Source organism: Nelumbo lutea, chromosome 1 (genome assembly GCF_056320005.1).
Source record: "Nelumbo lutea isolate HS-2025 chromosome 1, American lotus-T2T, whole genome shotgun sequence".
NCBI classification, from domain to species: domain Eukaryota; kingdom Viridiplantae; phylum Streptophyta; class Magnoliopsida; order Proteales; family Nelumbonaceae; genus Nelumbo; species Nelumbo lutea.
The window spans coordinates 186798544-186818648 of record NC_142684.1 but is presented as its reverse complement, the minus strand read 5'-3'; the positions used below and the strand labels follow the sequence as shown (position 1 = coordinate 186818648).

Here is a 20105-nt window from a genome sequence, read left to right as displayed (position 1 = left end):
CAATGATGGATTATTAGAATTTGTTACCTTTTGTTCTACTATCAATTTCGAAGCTTCACAGGATGTATCTAATTCTTCCTCCATATCCAATTGTGCACTTAATTCGAGTTCCACATTCATATCCTCTTCCCCAAAAATTTCCTGCACAATTGAGTCAACAATGTCAATTGAACAAATCGAATGACATTCATTGGGGTACTTCATTTATTCAAAAATATTAAATTTAACAAACTCGACGGAAAGGGTACCCTCATCCACATCTATTTTGGTTTTGGCCATTTTCATAAATGGCCTGCCTAATAGAAGTGGGGCTGAACTTGTGATAGTGTCTTCCTCCATTTTCAATATGTAAAAGTCGGCTGGAAATATAAGGTCATTAACCTACACCAAAACATCCTCAACAATCCCTTCAGGGTAAGTGTTAAAATGATCAACTAACTAAATAACAACCTCAGTTTCTTTTAATGTACCTAAATTCAAAGCACAATAAATTGAATATGGCATGACATTGATGGATGCACCTAAATCTAGCATGGCATGTTCAATTCTTTTATTGCCAATCACGCAAGGTAAAGTAAACATACCTGGATCAACACGCTTTTCCGATAGGGTCCTCTTGATGACTGCTGACACGTTCTCCCCAACCTCTACCTTCTCATCTCCTCTCAGCTTCCTTTTGTTAGTGCACAACTCCTTCAGAAATTTTGCATATTTGGGGATTTGTTTGATGGCATCTAACAAGGGAATATTTATTTCCACCTTCCTAAAGGTCTCCAAGATTTCTTGCTCGTAATCTTCTTTCTTAGATTTTTTCAGCCTACTAGGAAATGGTGGCACAATGGCATTAGACATCTTAGGTAGAGGGGGTCGGGTTTTACCTCATGTGATACTTGTTCCTCCTCTTCTTTCTGCTCTTTATCCTCTTTCCTTGGTGAAGTAGGTTGTGACTGTAATTCCTTCCCACTTCTCAACACCACTACACTCGCATTCTCCTTAGGATTGACTACCGTCTGTGATGGTAGCTTTCCAGAGTTCTGTGCCTCCAACTTGCTAATAGAAGCAGCAAGTTGATTGATTTGGTTCCCTAAGTTCTAGATGTTGGCCCTTGTTTCCTGTTGGAATTGCTGAGTGTTAGTCGCAAGAGCCTTAACGATCTCATCTAAAGACATACCTGAACTTGAGGGTTGAATTTGAGCTTGGGTAGGTGCTGGAATTGGGTACTGTTTGTTGAAAGCTTGGGGCTAGAATCTCTATGGCCCTCCTTGATTTTCATAGCTCAGATTGGGATGATCCCTCCACCCAGGATTGTAATAGTTAGAATAGGGATCATACTTGCGTTGAGGTTGGCCCGAAAATCCTCCTACGGCACTAACTTGCTGCATCGAACCTTCTTGTAATGATGGACACATATCTGTAGGATGCCCATGAATCGAGCATATACCACAAACCCTTGCCGTTTGTAATTGCCTTACAGCCATTTGACGAACCAAAGCAGTTAGATCAAATATTTGACTTTTGAAATTAGAATGGCTTACCTCATTAACACGTCTGATAGCACCATCTGTTCTTGCTCTAAATTGTTGATAATTTTTTGTCATGTTGGAAATCAATTCCCTAGCCGCTTCGGGTGTTTTATTGACCAAGGCTCCTCCACTAGCTGCATCTACCATACTTCTATCCATAGGTTGGAGTCCTTCATAGAAGTATTGGATTAATAGTTGTTCAGGTATTTGGTGGTGTGGGCAGCTAGCACATAGTTGTTTAAACCTTTCCCAGTACTTGTATAGTGTCTCACCACTAAACTGTTGAACCCTACAAATCTCTTTACTAATATTTGCAGCTCGTGATGTAGGAAAATATTTATCTAAAAACATCATATTCATCCCATCCCATGTACGTATTGAACCAGGAGAAAGAATGTATAACCAGTCCTTTGCTTTATCTCATAAAGTAAAAAGAAAAGCAATAAGTTTTATCTGATCCTCAATCATACGCCGTGGTTTCATGCTCAAACAGATGACATGGAACTCTTTAAGATGCTTATGAGGGTCATCACCTGGAAATCCATGAAAAAACGGAAGCAATTGAATCAAACCCAATTTAAGTTCAAAGGCTACCTCGAGAGTGGGATAGATTATGCATAAAGGCTGTTGATTCATGATTGGCACAGCTAACTCTCTTAGTATTCTTTCTCTATCAGTCATCCTTTCTTCCTCTTTGAAAATGGGTTGTTCACAAGTTGTCAAATCAATATCAGAATTCACCCTTGGAGGTGAACGGTCCTTCCTTTGTTTCACCTCTTTTCTCAATCGATGGGTGGTCTTCTCAATTTCAAGGTTATATTCTAGTTCACCTTGGTGAGAAGCACGAGTCATAAAACAAAGGAGATTAACACAAACAGAAGGTAAAGCTAAGAAATTAAAGGAACTCCTCGGTAATGGTGCCAAAATTTTGACGGGTTGTCGAAGCCTTCAAAATTAGTTCTAGTCCCACCTTACAACAAAATAGTAGTAACAGTGGTACCAAGTCAAATCCCACAAAGAGCCAGTAATTAATTTCTCAGTCGAATGTGCAATTTAAAGAGTGGGAAATTTGAATAATTGAAATAAAGCAAAATAGCAAATAACAATCAAGGAAAATTTAGTCTTACCGAATTCTAATCCAAGGATTCAGATTGAGTCAATTGGTCATCGATCCTAGGTAAACTTTAGCAATCTTGCAATTCAAATATTTAACCTTAGGATTTATTAGGATGGCCATAATAAACCTCGTGTTTTTATGAATTAGTTGACCAAACCCAACATTCGATCAACACTTAACATTAACCGACTGGGTACGATAGCGTTCTATATCAATTAATGATAACAATAACCTTTGTGAAAACAGTTAAACCAAAACAACAATAATTGAGATAACTACAATTATCGAATCTTGTTCCATTGATTCCTCTTTGATTAAAATATACCCATACATTGGTCAAAGGCTATCACGAACAATTGACCCATGTAGGATAATAACCTAATTGCTACTTGTACCACTATTCGTGACAATTACGGATCACCGAACCATAGATATTAGTAGGAAGATCAACGTTAATTAATTTGTCAGACTAATTAACATTAACATCCATAAGAACATGCACAAGAATCAACAAATACTTGAATTAAAAACAAGAATTTAAATTAAACACAGAACCTCATGATGACATAATTGAATCAGAAATCCCCCTTGAATTATAAAAGAAAAGCTTAGCCGCTCATGGTTGTCGACTCCCTCTTGCTCTGCTTCCCAAATAGATGGACTGATCTGAATTGATGGAGTGCTTCAGTGATTGAGTGATGCCTAAAGCTGATCCCCCCCCGCCCTTATATAACTTTAGGAGGAGGGACTCTCTCTAACTCCTCTTAGGAGATTAATCCTCAAAAATAGAAAGTCCTAATCAGTTTTGATCTAATCATATCCTATCTCTTATCTAATAATCTCTCTTATCTGGTAATCTAATCTCAATCATCTTATCCTTCTATAATTACATTTGAAATTTGAATATAGTGGGACTCTTTATTCTTGAATTTGAGTTTGGCTCTTTAATAATTGGGCCACTACAAGGCTTTCCTACGAATTGGGCTTCAGTTGTGAGCTGGGCTTTACTGTGAATTTATTCCGACTTCAGGCCCGATTTTGACCTCAATTCATATCGAATCTATCAAAACCCAAAACATGAGAGTTGTGGATTTTTCCCTTATCTTTCCAGTGCATCTTGAATCATCCAAATAGGAGTCTGGAGCTGAGAGTTATGCCCCGATTACTTAATGGTGCTGAAACTGTGCAAAATCATCTGATTAGCCTTGTTTTCCTCCAATTGCCTTCTTGCTTGCCCTGAATCGAAATATAAAAGCAATGAGTCCAATTAAGTGCTAATTTAATATAAAAGAATGAATAATTGGGGATAAAAATATGCTACTTTTTATTCCTATCAACAACCATACTTGTCAGTGGTATGATTATATCATCAACCTCAAAGAATTAGAAACAAAGCAAGTTTGTTTCATTTCCATACTATGCCATTGTGAAAAAAGAAGATTCTTTCATAGAAATGTGATTCCACAACTAGATGAGTACAAAAGGAACTTGCAGAACAGACTCATTTTGGTTGAGAATTGACTCAAGTTTGTTGGGCTAGGAGCAATAACTTAACCATAAGATTGAAAAGTTTGTGAATATAAGCTTTTAACATTGCAAATTTAACCACTGTAGCAGTGCAACTTTATGTGGGTTGGCATTTGGCACCTACAAATCAGTACTATATTTTGAATCTTAGGAGGGATAATCTATGATCCATGATTTGGATTCTCATTTAGAAATAACTTCTCTTTGGATTTGCATCAGATAATTATTATGGTAGTCTATATAGTAGACTACTATATATATATGGTAAGAACTGGATAGACTACTATATATATGGTAGTCTATATAGTAGTCTAATGGCATATAAATCACATTTTCATGAACATAAAACCTTAATTCTTCCATCTAAGGATTTTTTTTTAAATTAATACAGCTAAAATCATGTCTATCAACTTCTTGCCAACTGTGAACTGAAAAGTTAATGAAAAACAAAAGCTACCTAAGCCACACTATTTCCTATCTTCATTCCACAATGCGCTTACTTAACAAACCATGTAAACTTTACTACGATCAAACATTTTATAACTTCATTAAGATCATGGCAATAATGTCAAAGTAACCTATAACTCTCTTTCATGATTGCGTGAATTTTTTTGGAGATGCTACCTGTTATTGATTTATGAACTTCAAAAGGCCTTTCTTATGGTTCAGAGTATGTTTCATATTCTGACCACAATAGACCTACTTTAGTAAACTATATCCTAATTGGTTCACTTTTCCTATCTTAATTTCATTAGCTGCAGAAATGGCCAGCAAATCTTCCTATACAAATTAATTTCCTAATTGGTTCACTTTTCCTATACAAATCTTCCTATGTTTAGGAAACTTTATTCAGTTCGCGGGCACCGCTTGCTAGTGAAAAGTGGGACGTGAAGGTTTGCGTGAACTGCGCCCAACTTCTTATCGATCCAGGTGCCAGGTTCCGGTACCATGTATGGGCTGCTCCTCTAAAAGTGGTGGAGAAGGCCACACACATGCACGATGCACTGGCTCCCGCCAGGTGCATCTGTGATTGGAAAGCATCCACGTGATCATTTGGGTCGAAGGACCCGTCGTACTTCGCCCGAGCTTACCTCTTCTTTGCCTCCGAGCTCGGGCAGGTCGTGGGTGGCAGATCGGCAAGCTCGGCAGCGGCGTCTCTGCTTCTTGGCAGGCTCGGCGTTGGTGCTGCTCACCCTCGTGTTGTCAGGAATGGTGTGCACAGGAAGTAGCTCAGGTCGCTGGTGATGGCTGCGGATAGAGGGATCCTATTTGGGGCTTGCTGCCAGGATCTCAAACTGATTCGCTAGGAACGGGGTATCGGGCTTCGAGGGCTGAGGAGACGTGGACCTGATGGGTTGGGGTCCTCCCGACCTGACTGCCTGCGGTGAGGCCGGAGTGGCTGATCTTCCTTGTCCGCTGCGGGAGGAGGCCTGGCTCCTAGGAGGGTTATGGGGGGCCTCTCCTTGGCGAGAAAGGTGCTCCTCCTGACAGCGAGACCTGGCTCACTGCGAAGCTGGGTGCCGAGGAGGGAGTTGCGGCTGCTGAAGCTGATGTTGGGGCAGTTGAAGAAATTGCTGTTGATATTGGTACTGGGAGACCTGGTGTAGCACCTGCTGCTGATAGATCTGGAACTGTTGAAACTGTTGCATTTGAGCCTGCATGGCCCACATGCACTACATCAAGTCCTCCAGTTGGTTCAGGTTGGCCGCTGGGGGTACAACTAAGGGTTTGACGAAGGTTGTTCCGACTATGGTAGGGAGTGGAGCAACGACGGGTGCCCCTGTAAGAGGCATGTTCAAACTAGGGATTCCGTCCACTGAGAGGGGGATGGTGAACTGTCCAATGCAGATAGTAAGAAGTTGGGGCTATTCCTGGAGTTATCCATCTCCATGCTTCGTTTGATGTTGCTTGAGGAAGCCATGAGTGTTGAGTTTTCAAGGAATAAAGAGTTGTGAAAGTTTAGAGAAAGGCTTTTCGAAGCGTATCCCACAGACGACACCAATTGATGTAGCGCAATCCGGTCACTCCTAGTTGGCACTCGCGTGGCTCCTGGAAGGTACCTGAAAAGAAGAAGAATCCCGAAGGGAGTTACCCGGCGGGAACACTCCGATGATTAAGTTAGTAATCGGCTGGAGAAGCAAGGAGAAAAATGAAGGCTAAGAAGAAGATAGCGTGCATATAGAAGATGAAGATCACCAAGATCATACCTGTTCTCCTTGATGCTAAACTCCTTATAGCAGAAATTGGTTGCCCCTTGGCCCCTTAGCCTCTGATAGGGCGGGTATAACTGCCACTGTCGACCTGCCACAACCGTTACTGGAAGGGCTGAGGTGGCACGCGCGGAGCCGTCACCACATGGTACATGCCTGTCAGGTGTAAGACACCCTCTAAGGGTGACAGGCACGACGCTGCCTGACGGGGGACATAGCTGTTGTCACCAGATTTGTCGGGTACGGTGGTTGGGCAGGAGATCCTACTGCCCTCCTTCATACAGCTTGCCGAGCTACCACATACCGAGTTGCTTTGGGGCAGATCGGTCCCTGCCTCGAAGCACCGAAGTGCTCCCTCTCAGGCGGGGGAAAGCTTGGGGTTCCTTTGGGGGAGCCCGGGCTCTCCAAGCTAGGCAGAAGTCGGTCTCACCGAGGTGTTACCCCTCGGTGAGTTTCCAATTGTGGACTTGGCGCTTCCTTCCCATTGGGTCAAGATCATGCTGCCAGGCTGGACTGTTCGCCAAGCCAGGTCATGCACACGTGTTCTTGGTCCATGGGGTTGGGCCAAACCGTCCTCCATCACTATTGAAATAGGTTTCAACTGAAACACTAAAGCTTCATTCGTCGTCTGCAAAGAACCCATATCAGAAAATGGGTTATTAGAGCTAGAAGCAAGGAACCCAGAATTGACCTTCATTCGCCATCTATAGCCTTTAGTTTTTTTGTAATACCTAAAGATTAAAGACCAAAAGCTATTGGAAATAAAAAATTTTGCTTTTTTTTTTTATGATCATTCAGCCAAACCCCTCTCAACTCAATATCATCTGCAACTCAATACCATTGTTTTTCAGTTGGTCATCGTGTCAAACCCCTCTACAACTCAATACCCCTTCGTCTCCCTCACTGGCATCATTCTAGTCACACCCACATTGTCCTTCTTCGGAAGCTCCTCCTTTCCTTCGAGTCCAGGGGCTTCCTAATCGATGGAGAAAACAGAAGAGAAACCTAAAGGATTTCCACCAAAGGAACCAGACTCTATCTATAACGATTCTATCAAATAACAAAAATATACAATAAAACAAAATGGAGCAAATAATTTTAATGAGGAGATGATTGATCCTTACTTGTAAATGGAGTAGATAATTCGATGTTATGCTCCTCTCTGATTTTTTTTTGGCAACTAATGTATTAGATTTAAAAGATCATATTGGAATTGAGCTAACATGGGAACAAAATATTATAAATAAATTAGATTATCCAATTCTTCCAATGTCAAGAAATTAGTAGACTTTTGGTTTGGGTATTAGAAATTAAGGGAAAATTCCTTATCAGTAACCTGTATTTTGGCTTGAGTGATAATTTGGTTCCCGAACTTTAAAATGCGATAATTCAGTACTCGAATTTTTGAAATGTGACAATCTAGTATCCAAACTTTTAAAATGTGACAATTCAGTACATGTCGTTAATCAGTAAGTAAGTGACATTCGAAAAGTAAAAAATGCCCTAAGAATGCCATCTATTTCTCTTTATCAACTATCCAAACATTGACAATAAAATGAACAATCTCAAATTTTAGATTCTCCAAAAACAGTCACCAACTTTTTTGAATAGAAGAGGCTACGTTTTGGGACTGTTCAATTGTTTGTCAACATTTGGATGGTTAAAGAGAATTAAATGACATTTGAAAGGCATTTTTGACTTTTCAAATGACAATAATAAATTAACGGACATGTTAATAATAGGTACTGGATTGTCACATTTTAAAAATTTGGGTATTGATTGTCACATTTTGAAAGTTCAAGTACTAGATTGTCGCATTTTAAAATTTGGAGACCAAATTGTCACTCGAGTCAAAGTACAAGGTACTGACCAGGAGTTTTCCCTAAAATTAATATTCAAATATTGTGACATAAACTTTTGATGGTTAAAATAAGGAAATGGACCTCCTAGTTATCTTCTTTGGTATAGAAGCACAACATTGACACCATCCATTACTAGATGGAACCGAGGTAATTAGCAAATCTATCGTTGTGGATTTACTAGCTTTGCTCATAAGCTTTGAAATGAGCCATGTTACAATCGTGTTGTGAACAGGGAGAAGAGAACTCAAGAGCAACATTCTCGTCGCAACCTCAAAAGGAGAGCAAGCAGAGATTCGAGAATGTTGGATTTAGCTACAGCAACTGACAATTCTCTTGAGTTCGTTGTTCTCCAAAGTGTTCACAAAAGAGACAGATTTTGAGCAACAACAACAACCATTTTCAATCTTTCGCTATGGATTCAATAACATATTGACTGAATTCTAAAACCTCTGCAACTCCATGCTCCTCTTTGATTGAATCAAATATTTAATGACAGAAAGTAACAACTCCATTCACATTTTGGTCAACTTTGAATGAAAATGCAAATAGGAGGGATTTTTCCATATTGGATTTGTGTTTAGCAACGATTTGTTGCAACAGTGGGCATAAGGTAGTGGTTTAGTGGTGACACAAGATAAATAGGGGTTGCGGAGAGACGAAATGACGAATAAGAAACCCCTCTACAACTCAATACCAGGAGCACCGGCCCTTGAGTACCAGAGTTAATTGTTGGCTCTAAGATGGGGAGATCCGGGGATATGTTGGCTCGAAGATGAGGAGCCCATTATTCCACCAATCTTTGTGCAAATAGGTTCAGATCTTAGGGTTCTAGCATTTTAGCTTGTGGTCTCTCTATCTATTCCCTTTATCTCTATTCTAAGCGGGAGTGAAGCAGAGCACAACCACCTCCACTCTCTCTACAAGTAGCATCTATCAGTTGATCACCAACAAAGTTACTAATATCTAGCAAGATCCCTATAGGACATGGATCTTTGCAACATGATGCCATGTGGTCTCCATTCATCTCCATCATTGGTGCTTCTTCTACTACTGCTGTCAATGGCCACCAGGGGACGTAGATATAGTTCAATGGGCCCAGTCTCCGCTACTTTCGGTGACAATAGGTTATATGCTATTGATACCAGTGACAAACGGGAGATCATTTGCTGGGTGAAGAATTGTTCTTTGTCATCGCCCACCTCGTCGCCTTTTAGTGGTCTTCCTTCGATGGCTGTTATCGTAGGGAGAGAGGGAGAAGGTTTCATGTGTAGCCTTGTAGCGAATACTAGAGGCATCAATTGAACTAGATTTGGTCTAACCCGATCCAGTTTTACAAATTGACTGGACTCTAGTATAAATCCAATACAAACCAAATTCAATAAAAACCATTAAAATGTAAATAGACTGTATTGGATCCAATCCAAATCAAATGAAATATCAAAAGTTATATATAAAACAGAGCATATAAAAAATTACAAAAAGATTAAAATAAAGCAAATCTGAAAATTACAAAAATATACCCTTTCGGCATTAAAAAAAGCACTTTTGTAAAAGCGGTTTTTATAAAAGTGCTTTCATAAAATTATTTTTATAAAAGTACTTCGTAAAAGTACTTTTATAAAAGTACATTCATAGAAGTGTCTTTACAAAAGTGGTTTCATAAAAGTACTTTATAAATGTACTTTCACAAAAGTGCTTTTCTAAAAGTGCTTTCATAAAAGTATTTCCATAAAATTACTTTTATAAAAGTGCTTCCATAAAAGTGTTTTCATAAAAGTACTTCTATAAAAGTTCTTTTGTAAAAGTTATTTCATAAAGTGTTTTTGTATAAAAGTACTTTATAAAAGTGCTTTTATTATAGTGCTTTCGTAAAAGTGCTTTTATAAATCTACTTTTGTAAAAGTACTTTTATGAAAGTACTTTTACAAAAGTGATTTTATGCCAGCTTCAATTTTGATCAGTTTCAAATTGGACAAGGGTTTGGCCTCATGATCGATTATTGAAAATTTGGTTTAGGTCCAATTTAAACCAATAAGATTATGGACCAATTTATTTTGGATTGACTTAATCCAATAATTATAATGGACTATCCAAATCGAACTTGATAAGGTTTGGATGGGATTAGATTCAATCCAGAACCAGTTGATTGGCAGCCCTAGCAAATATCTCTTATCCCTATTGTTTGAACAATGTTAGATTAGGTTTGGATCTCATCCCTCTTGGTAAGGGTAATATTGGGTTTTAAAAAAATTATATGTCATGTGGGTGTCACATGTAAATGGATTGTGATGAAATGCTAATGGCAAGGGAAGATTTAGTGAAATTTTATAAAACTTAGGGATACTTTAAATCAATTTCCAAACAATAGGAAGTCAATTTCCTAAACCTTATGGATAGTTTAAGAAAATTGCCCTTAAAACAATAATGATTTGTATGATTTATCATATTTGTTGCTTTTATATCAAAAGGTTGGCTACAATGCATATTATTGTCTTATTCGAATTTCATGTAATTATACCAAGGCGGTGTTCGGTTTATTAGAAAACAAGAGAAAGAAACGTTTTTTCCCTCTCAATTGATAAACAAAAAACTTGACGGAAAATTTTTAAAAATCTTTATTCTTATCTCCTATCAAACCAAAATATAACATTAATATGCCATATCTTGGGCATCACAGACCATCAATGTTTTGCTTTCTTATTTTCTATTTAGATTTCATTTCAAATTGCATGTACCAGCCTTTTCTCACATGTGAGTCTCTAACCGTAGAACTTGGATTTAGTCCTCACAACCTTTTTTTTGAGCCTAGATTTCCTACTAACTTTTCCTACCCACTCTCTACCTGCAATAAATCGGAGTCACACATCTCTCAGTTCCTAATAGAGATGTGTGGCTCCAATTCATGGTGGGTAGAGATTGGGTAGAAAATCCGGAGTACTTTTTTTTAGTCATGCATTGGAAACATCTCTGTTATTGTATGCTTTTATACATGGGTAGATATTGTCAATGCACAACTGCTATAATATTATGAAAACAGTCTTGTAGGGACCAAATCCAATTTCCATATTGTATTGCATTGTGTATCAGACCTAATCCTTATAGCAACATGATTTGATCTCAAGTCTTACTACAAAGAGTTAGAGACCTAACAAACTAGCCAACATTTGTTGGTGGATTACCATATGATAATTTTTTTGGGGGGGGAGTCATTCCCTGACCCTACCCGCGATCCCCATCATAAAAGTTGTCGTCCATCCTCAATCCGTGGTGGACATGAGTTTCCTACAGAAATCCAAATCCCCAAAATTTTTTAATTAATACTATCTTTTGAATATATATATATATGGAGGAGGATCCTATTAATCATTATTCTCATCCCCACCCCATCCCATCCTTGGGTACCCGTCGAGAAAACTGTTTCCCCTACAATGCATGACCAGTTATCATCACTTGCTTCCAATTTTCATTACTTTTCTTATTTTTTCTCTTCCACTCAAAATGTTATCTCTCATTGTGCTTTCTCTAGGGATGGTAATTTTTTCCATCCCGACATACTCGACTTTTCCAACCCGATGGGATCAGAGATGGAGATTATTTTGGCAAGGCAGAGATGGGGATGACGATTAATAGAAATCTCTAATCAGGCTCAAAGTTGGGGATGGGGATTGAGGTCTCTGCCTTGTGACAGGATCTGCCCCTCACAAATGGTTGCCTCATATGCACATCCACCGTGCATTGGGAACATTTCCGTGAATAATAACAAATAAGTGTGGGAGATGTTCCTAATGTATGATAAGATGTATATGAGGCGCCAAGTGTGAAAAGCAAATCCAGTGTCCCCTATTTCACCCAAACACCAATTATATATATATTAAAAGTTATTTATATTAAATATACTATTATATTATTTATATTAAAATATATTTAAAACATTATTTATAATTTAAAATTTTATTTATTTTAAATAGTTTTATTTTTCTTATCCAAAAACGTTCGGGATCCGAGACGAGAATGGATTCTTATCTAAAATTTTATTTATAATTTAAAAACGTTCGGTGCCTTATCTCGATGCAACTGATTTTAATTCTGTTACGCCACGTGCCTTCATCTCACGTACGGAGGTTTGTAACTTGTAAGGGACTCCACTACAAAGTAACTCGTCATTATAGCGGGTGTTGACTTGCAGAGATGACTGGAGCCGATTCGAGAATGAGATCGCTAGTCGCTACTCGCTGGGGGAGGTAAGGGGTGTTTTTGGGTATATCAAGAGATATATGAGGATAGTTTAGTCACGAGGAAAACCATAAATATGTGGTAAAGGATGGAAGCACTCAAAACATACACAGATACAGCCGGGGAAGAAAAGATATTCAAGATTGGAGGAAAGGGGGAAAGGATTTGGCGTATTCAAAAAGGAATGTGTGGAAGGAAACCTCAGCGAACAATCCATCCATGAATGATCGAATCTAAGTCCAGTAACAGCGTTGTTTCTTATATCAGTAGCCGCGCCGCTTTCAGGATTTGAAGATTCTCGACTAGTTTCTTTTGGGATTTTCTTTTCCCTTTTTTCTCTACTTCTCTCGGCAGAAGAAGTAAATTGCAGGTTTCATCGCCATAGGTTTCGTTCGCCTCCGCGTTTTTCATACGATCCAGAAGATCGATTTCAGGTATTCAAACCCTAGCTCTTGCTTTACATGTTTTTTTGGTTGTATTTCGTCGATTGAGAAAAAAAGGAGGGGATCTGTTCCCTGTTGATTGCCGATTGCACCTTGGATTACTAGTTCTGCTTGCTTGAAGAGCGAAGGCTTCGATCGTTCACAGGATCTTACAGGTTTTTCCAAGTTCAGAAGAGTATATTATCAGCTCCAAGCAGTTGAAACATGTTGAAGCCAAAACAGAGCGGACAAGGGACTAATAATAGGGTTTCGAAGAACCGACTTATAGATGCGGTGCTTTTTTTGATAGAAGCTTTCGCGGTTAGGGTTTTGCCCTAGATCGGTTTGGCCTGTAGGAAATTTAGATTTCGGCGAAGGAAGCTGCAACTTGAAATGGAGCAACATAGTTTTTGTTGTTGGCACTCGCCATTCTCTATGTTGGCCTGGATTATGTCTCTTTTGCTTCGCCTGCAATCTCTGGGATCTTCCTCATGGATCTGGGATCTTCCTCATGTGCGAAGAAACGCCTTCGTCCTGGATCTTCCTCATGGATCTGGGTTCCGTGTGGCAGTGGCGTTTATTTTGCTTTTGCTTCGAGCATACCTTTCTAGAGTAGGCGAGCCTTCTCTATTATACAATGAACGCATAAGGATTCCTTATCTGCTTGGCGAAGGAGGTGTTAGTCGTGCTTCTTCTTGGCCTGCTTATGTGAATACCACGTAGTAAATACTCAAGGGCGCTGATTACCATATCCTAAAATAGTATTAGGCCAACAGGATCTATCATCTGCTGTTCGTCCAACTGGATCTGTGCTGACTCCATTCCCTAGTTTGTGCTAAACATAGGTTTCCTAATTATTATACTCTGTTTATCTGCAGAAGGGGGACGCTTACCGTTGCTTCATCTATGTCTTCAGAGATCTTGAGGACTTTTAGGGCTTTGACCGTAGGTGCAGGTTATTGAGGTCTGGGCAAAAAAAAAAAAAAAAAAAAAACTAATGTTTTTATCATGCAATGCTAGTAACCGAAAACAGAGTATAATCGACTTTCTTGAAGTTGCTACTTTGTTGATCTTTAACCATTGAAGAGGTTCATAAAATGATTTGGGTGCAAGCTTTTTGTTTAGATGAAGAGAAAGGTTCTTCTGTACAAGGATTGGCCTATTTATTGTCTTGGATGTTGCTGCTTGGGAGAGATTATTTGACTTGTTTTGAACTACCCATAAAATAAACTTTGCTGCCTCCTTTTGTTAGTAGTCATATGGTGGAAATGATGTTCGATGGGTGATCCTTTGTCAAGTTTCAATTTTGGGTGTTAATCTCAGCTGTTGAAGTGATATATTATGATATTTGTTGTTCTCTTTAGTTGGCTTTGAAGAAGCCCTAAATCTAACTTTTAGCTTTTGGCAATGTAACCAAATCACGGTGTGAACAAGGGAGTTGCATGCAGGCCTTCAAGGCTGATAAACACGATTTGCCTCCAGGTAAATGATCTCTGGAGGCATGTAGTGGCAGCCTTTTTATTAGTTTCGGGGCTAGTTAATGAAGCTGTTTACTGGATTAAATAATTGTACTTCTATGTTGTATTTCTTGTGTTTTGTCTGGTGCTTCTAATGATCTAAACCTCATACTTTATGCAGGAAACATGGTCTTTGGCTGCTTTGAATCCTGCTATAGGTATTAGGAAGTGGTCTGGTTCTTTGTTTTTTCCCAAACAGCGCAAGGACAATGGGAAGTCTGAATTAATGGTTGGTTTCGAGGGGTACTTGGCCTTCTTTTGCTGGCTACATGTGCATATATGCATAATCCTCGTCTAAATGGATTACATGCTTGTTAACTCGCAGATTTGCTTTTGTTCTTGCACTGGGGGTCAAACCTCTTCTCTTGAGCTAAATAGGAGAACTGGAGCAGCATCCTGCAATTTCTGTGGTGGCAAACAATTAGTTGATGGGAGGAAGTCAGAATCTGGTAGCATGCTAAGCACAGCAAGGCTGGAGCTTAAAAGTGTGGTCGATCCTGACTTGACTTGGAAGACTGTTTCAAAAGGTAACAGGAGTGCATCTAGGCGGGCTAGGAAACCTATTCTTAGAAGCTCGAAGGGAAGCACAGAATCAATTGATAAGAACATAAGGGTTGAGGACATGCCAATTTCTGAATCTGAGAAGGTTATTTTACATTTTACAAATTTTATGCTTTAATGCTTTAGCAGCGTAAGCACGGCATGCATTTTCATGGTCTTTTCACATTCTCTTTTCTATTTGGCAGCTTGGAGTAACCATTCTTGGGCGCCGCTTCAGTGACAAAGTGGAGCATGTACCGATTAAGAAAAGGAGATTTTTGTTCCGATCTCCATCACCACCCCCTCAGCCACCTTCTCCATGCCCTGATGAACCTGAGCAACTTGTAAAGAGTGAAAATGCTCCGGGACGGGAGTCTTCTTGTAGTTCAGAAGTGGGAAAGCAGGTTATGGAAGTTGGCACAGCTGATTTGGGTCAAGTTGTTGATGGTGAAGTTATTATTAATGGGAAGACCCCAGAAGAAATTAATGAAATGCTTGGTGACAGTGAAGATTTCTCAGGTATTTCAATACTTGCAGCTGCTGCCTGTAATAACAATATAAGAGGAAGCTCTACTAATGCTGAAGAGGATTCTTCTTCGATGCTTGAAGAAACTTCTGCATGGGAAAGGCCTTCTCAAATCGTGCTGAATTCTGCATTATGCCTGCCAAAGGAATTGCAAAAGGACCATTCCACCAACTATTGTGAAACTTCAAATAAAGGAACTGCCTCACAAGAAATTACGGCCTCATTACAGACAGCCAATTCCTATAATAAGGAGAGCATATGTGGACTGAAAATGGGGGACTCTTCTACATCTGATTCTTCACCTATTTCTCAGGGCCTTCCAAGCAACAATATTGATGGAGCACAGAGAAAGGTTGGGTCTTCTTCACGTGATGATAGGTCACATTGGGACTTGAATACTGTGATGGATGTATGGGAGAAACCTTCTGGTGACCACATTGTGGGTTCTGAGGAAAGTGTTGTTGATAGTGTCTTCAAGGATGTTAGAGACTGTGAAAAGATGGAAAACTTGGAAAGTTGTGATGTGCAGAGGGAGCCTGGAAGTATCACAAATGACATTGAAAAGATGGTTCAACCTATGAATGGCAGGGTGGTTGCTGGTGTTGCAGGTGACAACATCTATAGGTTGACGGACTCTAAAAACTTGCCCACTGGGCCTGTTGAAACAACTACTGAGGATCTTAAGCAGGATGGATGTTTTAAAACGACATGCTCTGAGGAAATGGTCATGCTATCTGAGATGCATAATACTCAACAAGAGAGCTTAGTGGACCTGGGTGAAGAAGCAAAACCCTCGCATTTTCAGGAAAGTATTGGCTTCATTTCTGAATCTGTTGCTTTTCCATCTGCTAAAGTTCTGGAATTTTCTTCCCCAAATGCCTGTAGGATGGATGGTTGCATCAATATTTCTGTCCGTCCTGAAGCTGATCATAATACACCTGCACTAATGCCGAAAGAAAAAGATACAACATCCAAGGCATCTTCTGGTGAGCAGACAGGAGATGAATTGGAAGCTGATCATAATACACCTGCACTAATGCCGAAAGAAAAAGATACAACATCCAAGGCATCTTCTGGTGAGCAGACAGGAGATGAATTGGCTGCTGATGTGCAAAAACGTGAATCCCTTTACTTGAGGACTTCTCAGCTTGAGAAGCATGATGTTTTTCTCTCTGATGCAGTGACCACAGAGAAGGCTAACTGTGAGATTGATGATAGTCCAACTGAAGATTGTGTGGGTGCTGTCAAAAGTCCTGATCTGCATGATAATGGAAATGCCTTAAAGAAGATGAAAACAGATGTTAAGCAACTTGATGACAATACAAGTAAAGCGGACACCTCCTTATCTTCATATAATGGTGAGGAGTTCTCTAGTTGTAGTCCACCTGATGGAAGAAGTATACCGGAAGTTTCTGCTGATACAAAGGTTCAGGATGGGGAAGATTTTGTTTATGATACTAAAAAAGGTAGTTCTCCTGACAATATTGAGTCTGAAAAGCTTATACCCAAATCATCAGGACAGTCTATTGTGTTGGAGGACACATCAAATGTTTTAACTTCTCATGAGGCCTGCAAAAGCTATGATGATGATCCTGTAAATAATTCTGGCAAGATTTCTTTAGAAGAAGATCATTTTGATGACATCGATTATTACTCAGATGTATCTCATGATGATCCTGATCAAATAGTTGGGACGGGAAATGAGATCGAGGTTCAGGCAGGTTATGATTCTCAGTATGAGGATGGGGAAGTCAGGGAGTCTGTTTTACATGCATGGGATGAAGATGCTGGTGAAGAAGGTGAAACAGAGCATGTCGACTATGGATCAGATAACAGAGATGCATATGGCTTTGACTCATGGGCTGATTATCCTGCCTCGATCTCTGTAGAAGCTGAACAGGGAGCAGAATGCCAAAACACTGCTGATGATTCTGTTGATTGTAATGGAGAACAAGTAAAGGAGAAGACTATGCAAGAACCCAGTAGTCTTCCTGGCATGAGAGGTTCATCAAAGACAGATATTCTGGAAGCAGGAACTGGTAAGAAAGGTGCAGTGATTGCGAAAAAACACTTAAGAGGACAATCTGAACAAGATGATAATTGTAAGTTTGAGATGAATGCTGAGGTTGATAAAGACTTAGGTGCCAGTGCTGACAAGGTTATGACGGATAATGATCGTTGTTCCAGAAAAGGTGCTATGAAGGAACCAATGCAATCATTGAGTTCAAGGATGAAATTGTCTGGATGGGATCAGTTACCTGAAGATCATGAAGGTTCTGCAAATATGATAATGGAAAACATAGATGGCTGCTCTAAAAAGATTCCTACCAGTTCTCGTGTTAATGGACTTGATGCTGGAGAATCCAGGAGAGAGTGTCCATCACGTATTGAGGGGCTTACATCTTCTGATCGGTTACCTAGAAAGGATAGAATATGTATACAAGAAAACAGGTATATTATCTGTTTCTTTCCATATGCTTCTTTGTGGTTTTGTCTTTGATCAGTTAGTTAATAGGTTGCTCTCAACTACTTTGTTTTCAGATCCAACAATCTTGATCATTCAAATCCCAGAGTTGAAAGGGATCCAAGTCCTGCTAAATTGACTGGAAGGGGTGGTGGTTTGTTTCATGTGCATGGAAGAGGGCGAGGAGGTGATCGCTGGGTTGATTCTTCCGCTCATTGGGCACACGTTCGGCATCGTTCTCCCAGTTTTGCACACTCTGGGCCAAAGAATGCTGCAGCAGCAGCAGCTGCAAAGGTGGAGAGCAGTGGCTTTGTTGTTGCTCCAGATGGTACGGTTGTGAAAGCAGGTGGTTTGGGACCCAATGTTCGGGTGTGCAGACATTCTGGTATTGCTTCTTCACAAGGTGTGCATCGATCTTTTATAAGACGAGGATCACCATCTGACAGGGAAGATGCTTTTTGTATGCATATGCGACTTGGTCCAGTAGGAGACATGAGCCCCGATAGTAACCTTACTGTTGGAAGGGGCAGGTCTGGAAGATATGGTCCAAGAGTGGTGGGTACAGGTGTGAGGGATAAATATCATGGGTCTGGGCCTGATGATTCTTCTATGCATATGCAACACTCGATAGTCCGAAGGGAACGAAGCTACTCTCCTGTTCAAAGAAGAGAAAGCAATCATCTCTCCCGGTCCCACACAAAATCTCCATCAAGATCTAGGACTCGCTCTCCTCATGTTTGGTCATCATCTCCCAGGGGAAGAAATGGTGGTGGGGTTGTCTGTGGATCAGGTTTAAGAGAACGCAGTAGATCTCCAAATTTCAGGTCTGATGCTAGAATGGATAGAGGGAGGTCCCCTCATCGGCGGCCTGGATTCTCAACACAACATGAAATAGGTTTTATGGCGACATGCAGAAGTCGTGGGTCTCCACAACACTCCTCCAGATGGATTGATGGTAGGAAAGACACAGTGGATCATTTTAGGGACCATGGCTACAAGCAGCGGGCCCCAATATCAGAAAGGAGATCACCTGGAAGGATTTTTCCACGGAGTCATAGGTTTGATTCAGTGGGATCTACAGGAAGATTGAAACCAGATGAGTTCTATAGACCAATGCATTCAGGAAGGTTTCCTGAAATGGTTGGAGCTGGAAGAGGACCTAGGTATGAGGAAAATGAAGATGATAGAAGGAAAAATGTGGATAGATTTGGGATGTTACATCCTGTAAGACGTTACGATACAGATGGCTCTGTGAAGCGGTTCCATTATGATGCAGAAGATGGTTTTTCTGGGCATAATCTGCACAGTAAGGATGCAACTGAGTTCAATGGTAGAGGGAGTCCTAAGCACTATGGCAGGAGTATTGATGCCAGGCTTGGGGATGCACCTAGGAGATCTCGAGAAGAAAAAAGTCATTTCAGATATGATCGAGACTGGAAGTATGCTGCAAATGCCAAGTCATTTCGTATACGGGAGTTTGACGAGGATGTAGCACCTAGAAGACGAATACCTTCTTGATTTTTTGTATACAGTGCCTTTTTCCTTTGGGTGCTTTTGCAGGTCAATATGGAGATGTTGAACCTGGTGAACCTTTTTTTGTCCTGTCAGCAGGAAGGCATCTCAATCCTGCAGTTTTTGATGTTGCAGTGCTTATGGAACCACATTGACTATTATGATTTCTTTTGAAGAATTTTGTCAAAGGCTCTTGATAGCCCATACTTTATTTCTTACTCTTTATATATTTTTTTCCTTGTGGCCTAAGTTGAGTGATGTAACCTCTCTTTATCAGGCCTTGGAAATATTATCAATCAGTCAAAAATTTAATTTATGCTTTGTCAATCTTGTATCCAAATTATGTTCTTAGTTTCTTTTCTTTTCTTTTCTTTTTTGTTTGTGTGGCAAAGGTGATTATGGGCCCATGAAACTGTACCTTTCTTAACTGATTAAAAAAAGAACCTGGCTTAGCTATCAATTTAATTTGTCTACAGTTTCTGTTGATTGAATACAATCATTCTGAATTAGTTTGGAGTCTTTGTATCAATCATATCACATGCATGGTTCATTGGTAATTTCGGCATGCAGTGGTTTTCATTAAATTCATCTCTATGGTTCTCAATTAGTTTGAAGCTTTCAGTCAATTTCATGTCTATGGTTTTTATCCTTT

At 39.9% G+C, this 20105-nt stretch overlaps 1 protein-coding gene across 4 annotated transcripts; it reads left to right on the top strand.

Annotated features, from left to right (window-relative positions):
• Positions 1–12566: 12566 nt before the first annotated feature.
• LOC148879860 (uncharacterized) lies at positions 12567–19913 on the top strand. Of its 4 annotated transcripts, none has more exons than XM_088961577.1 (5): positions 12567–12906; positions 14533–14640; positions 14737–15057; positions 15158–17928; positions 18019–19913. In XM_088961577.1, the coding sequence occupies exons 2-5, from the start codon at positions 14638–14640 to the stop codon at positions 19457–19459; spliced, it is 4536 nt and encodes a 1511-aa protein (XP_088817703.1). In that variant the 5' UTR covers positions 12567–12906; positions 14533–14637; the 3' UTR covers positions 19460–19913. The 4 variants fall into 4 exon arrangements, with proteins under 4 accessions (XP_088817703.1, XP_088817704.1, XP_088817701.1 ...); XM_088961578.1 differs by having other exon boundaries at positions 12567–14376; XM_088961575.1 differs by having other exon boundaries at positions 14533–15057.
• The last annotated feature ends 192 nt before the right edge of the window (positions 19914–20105 follow it).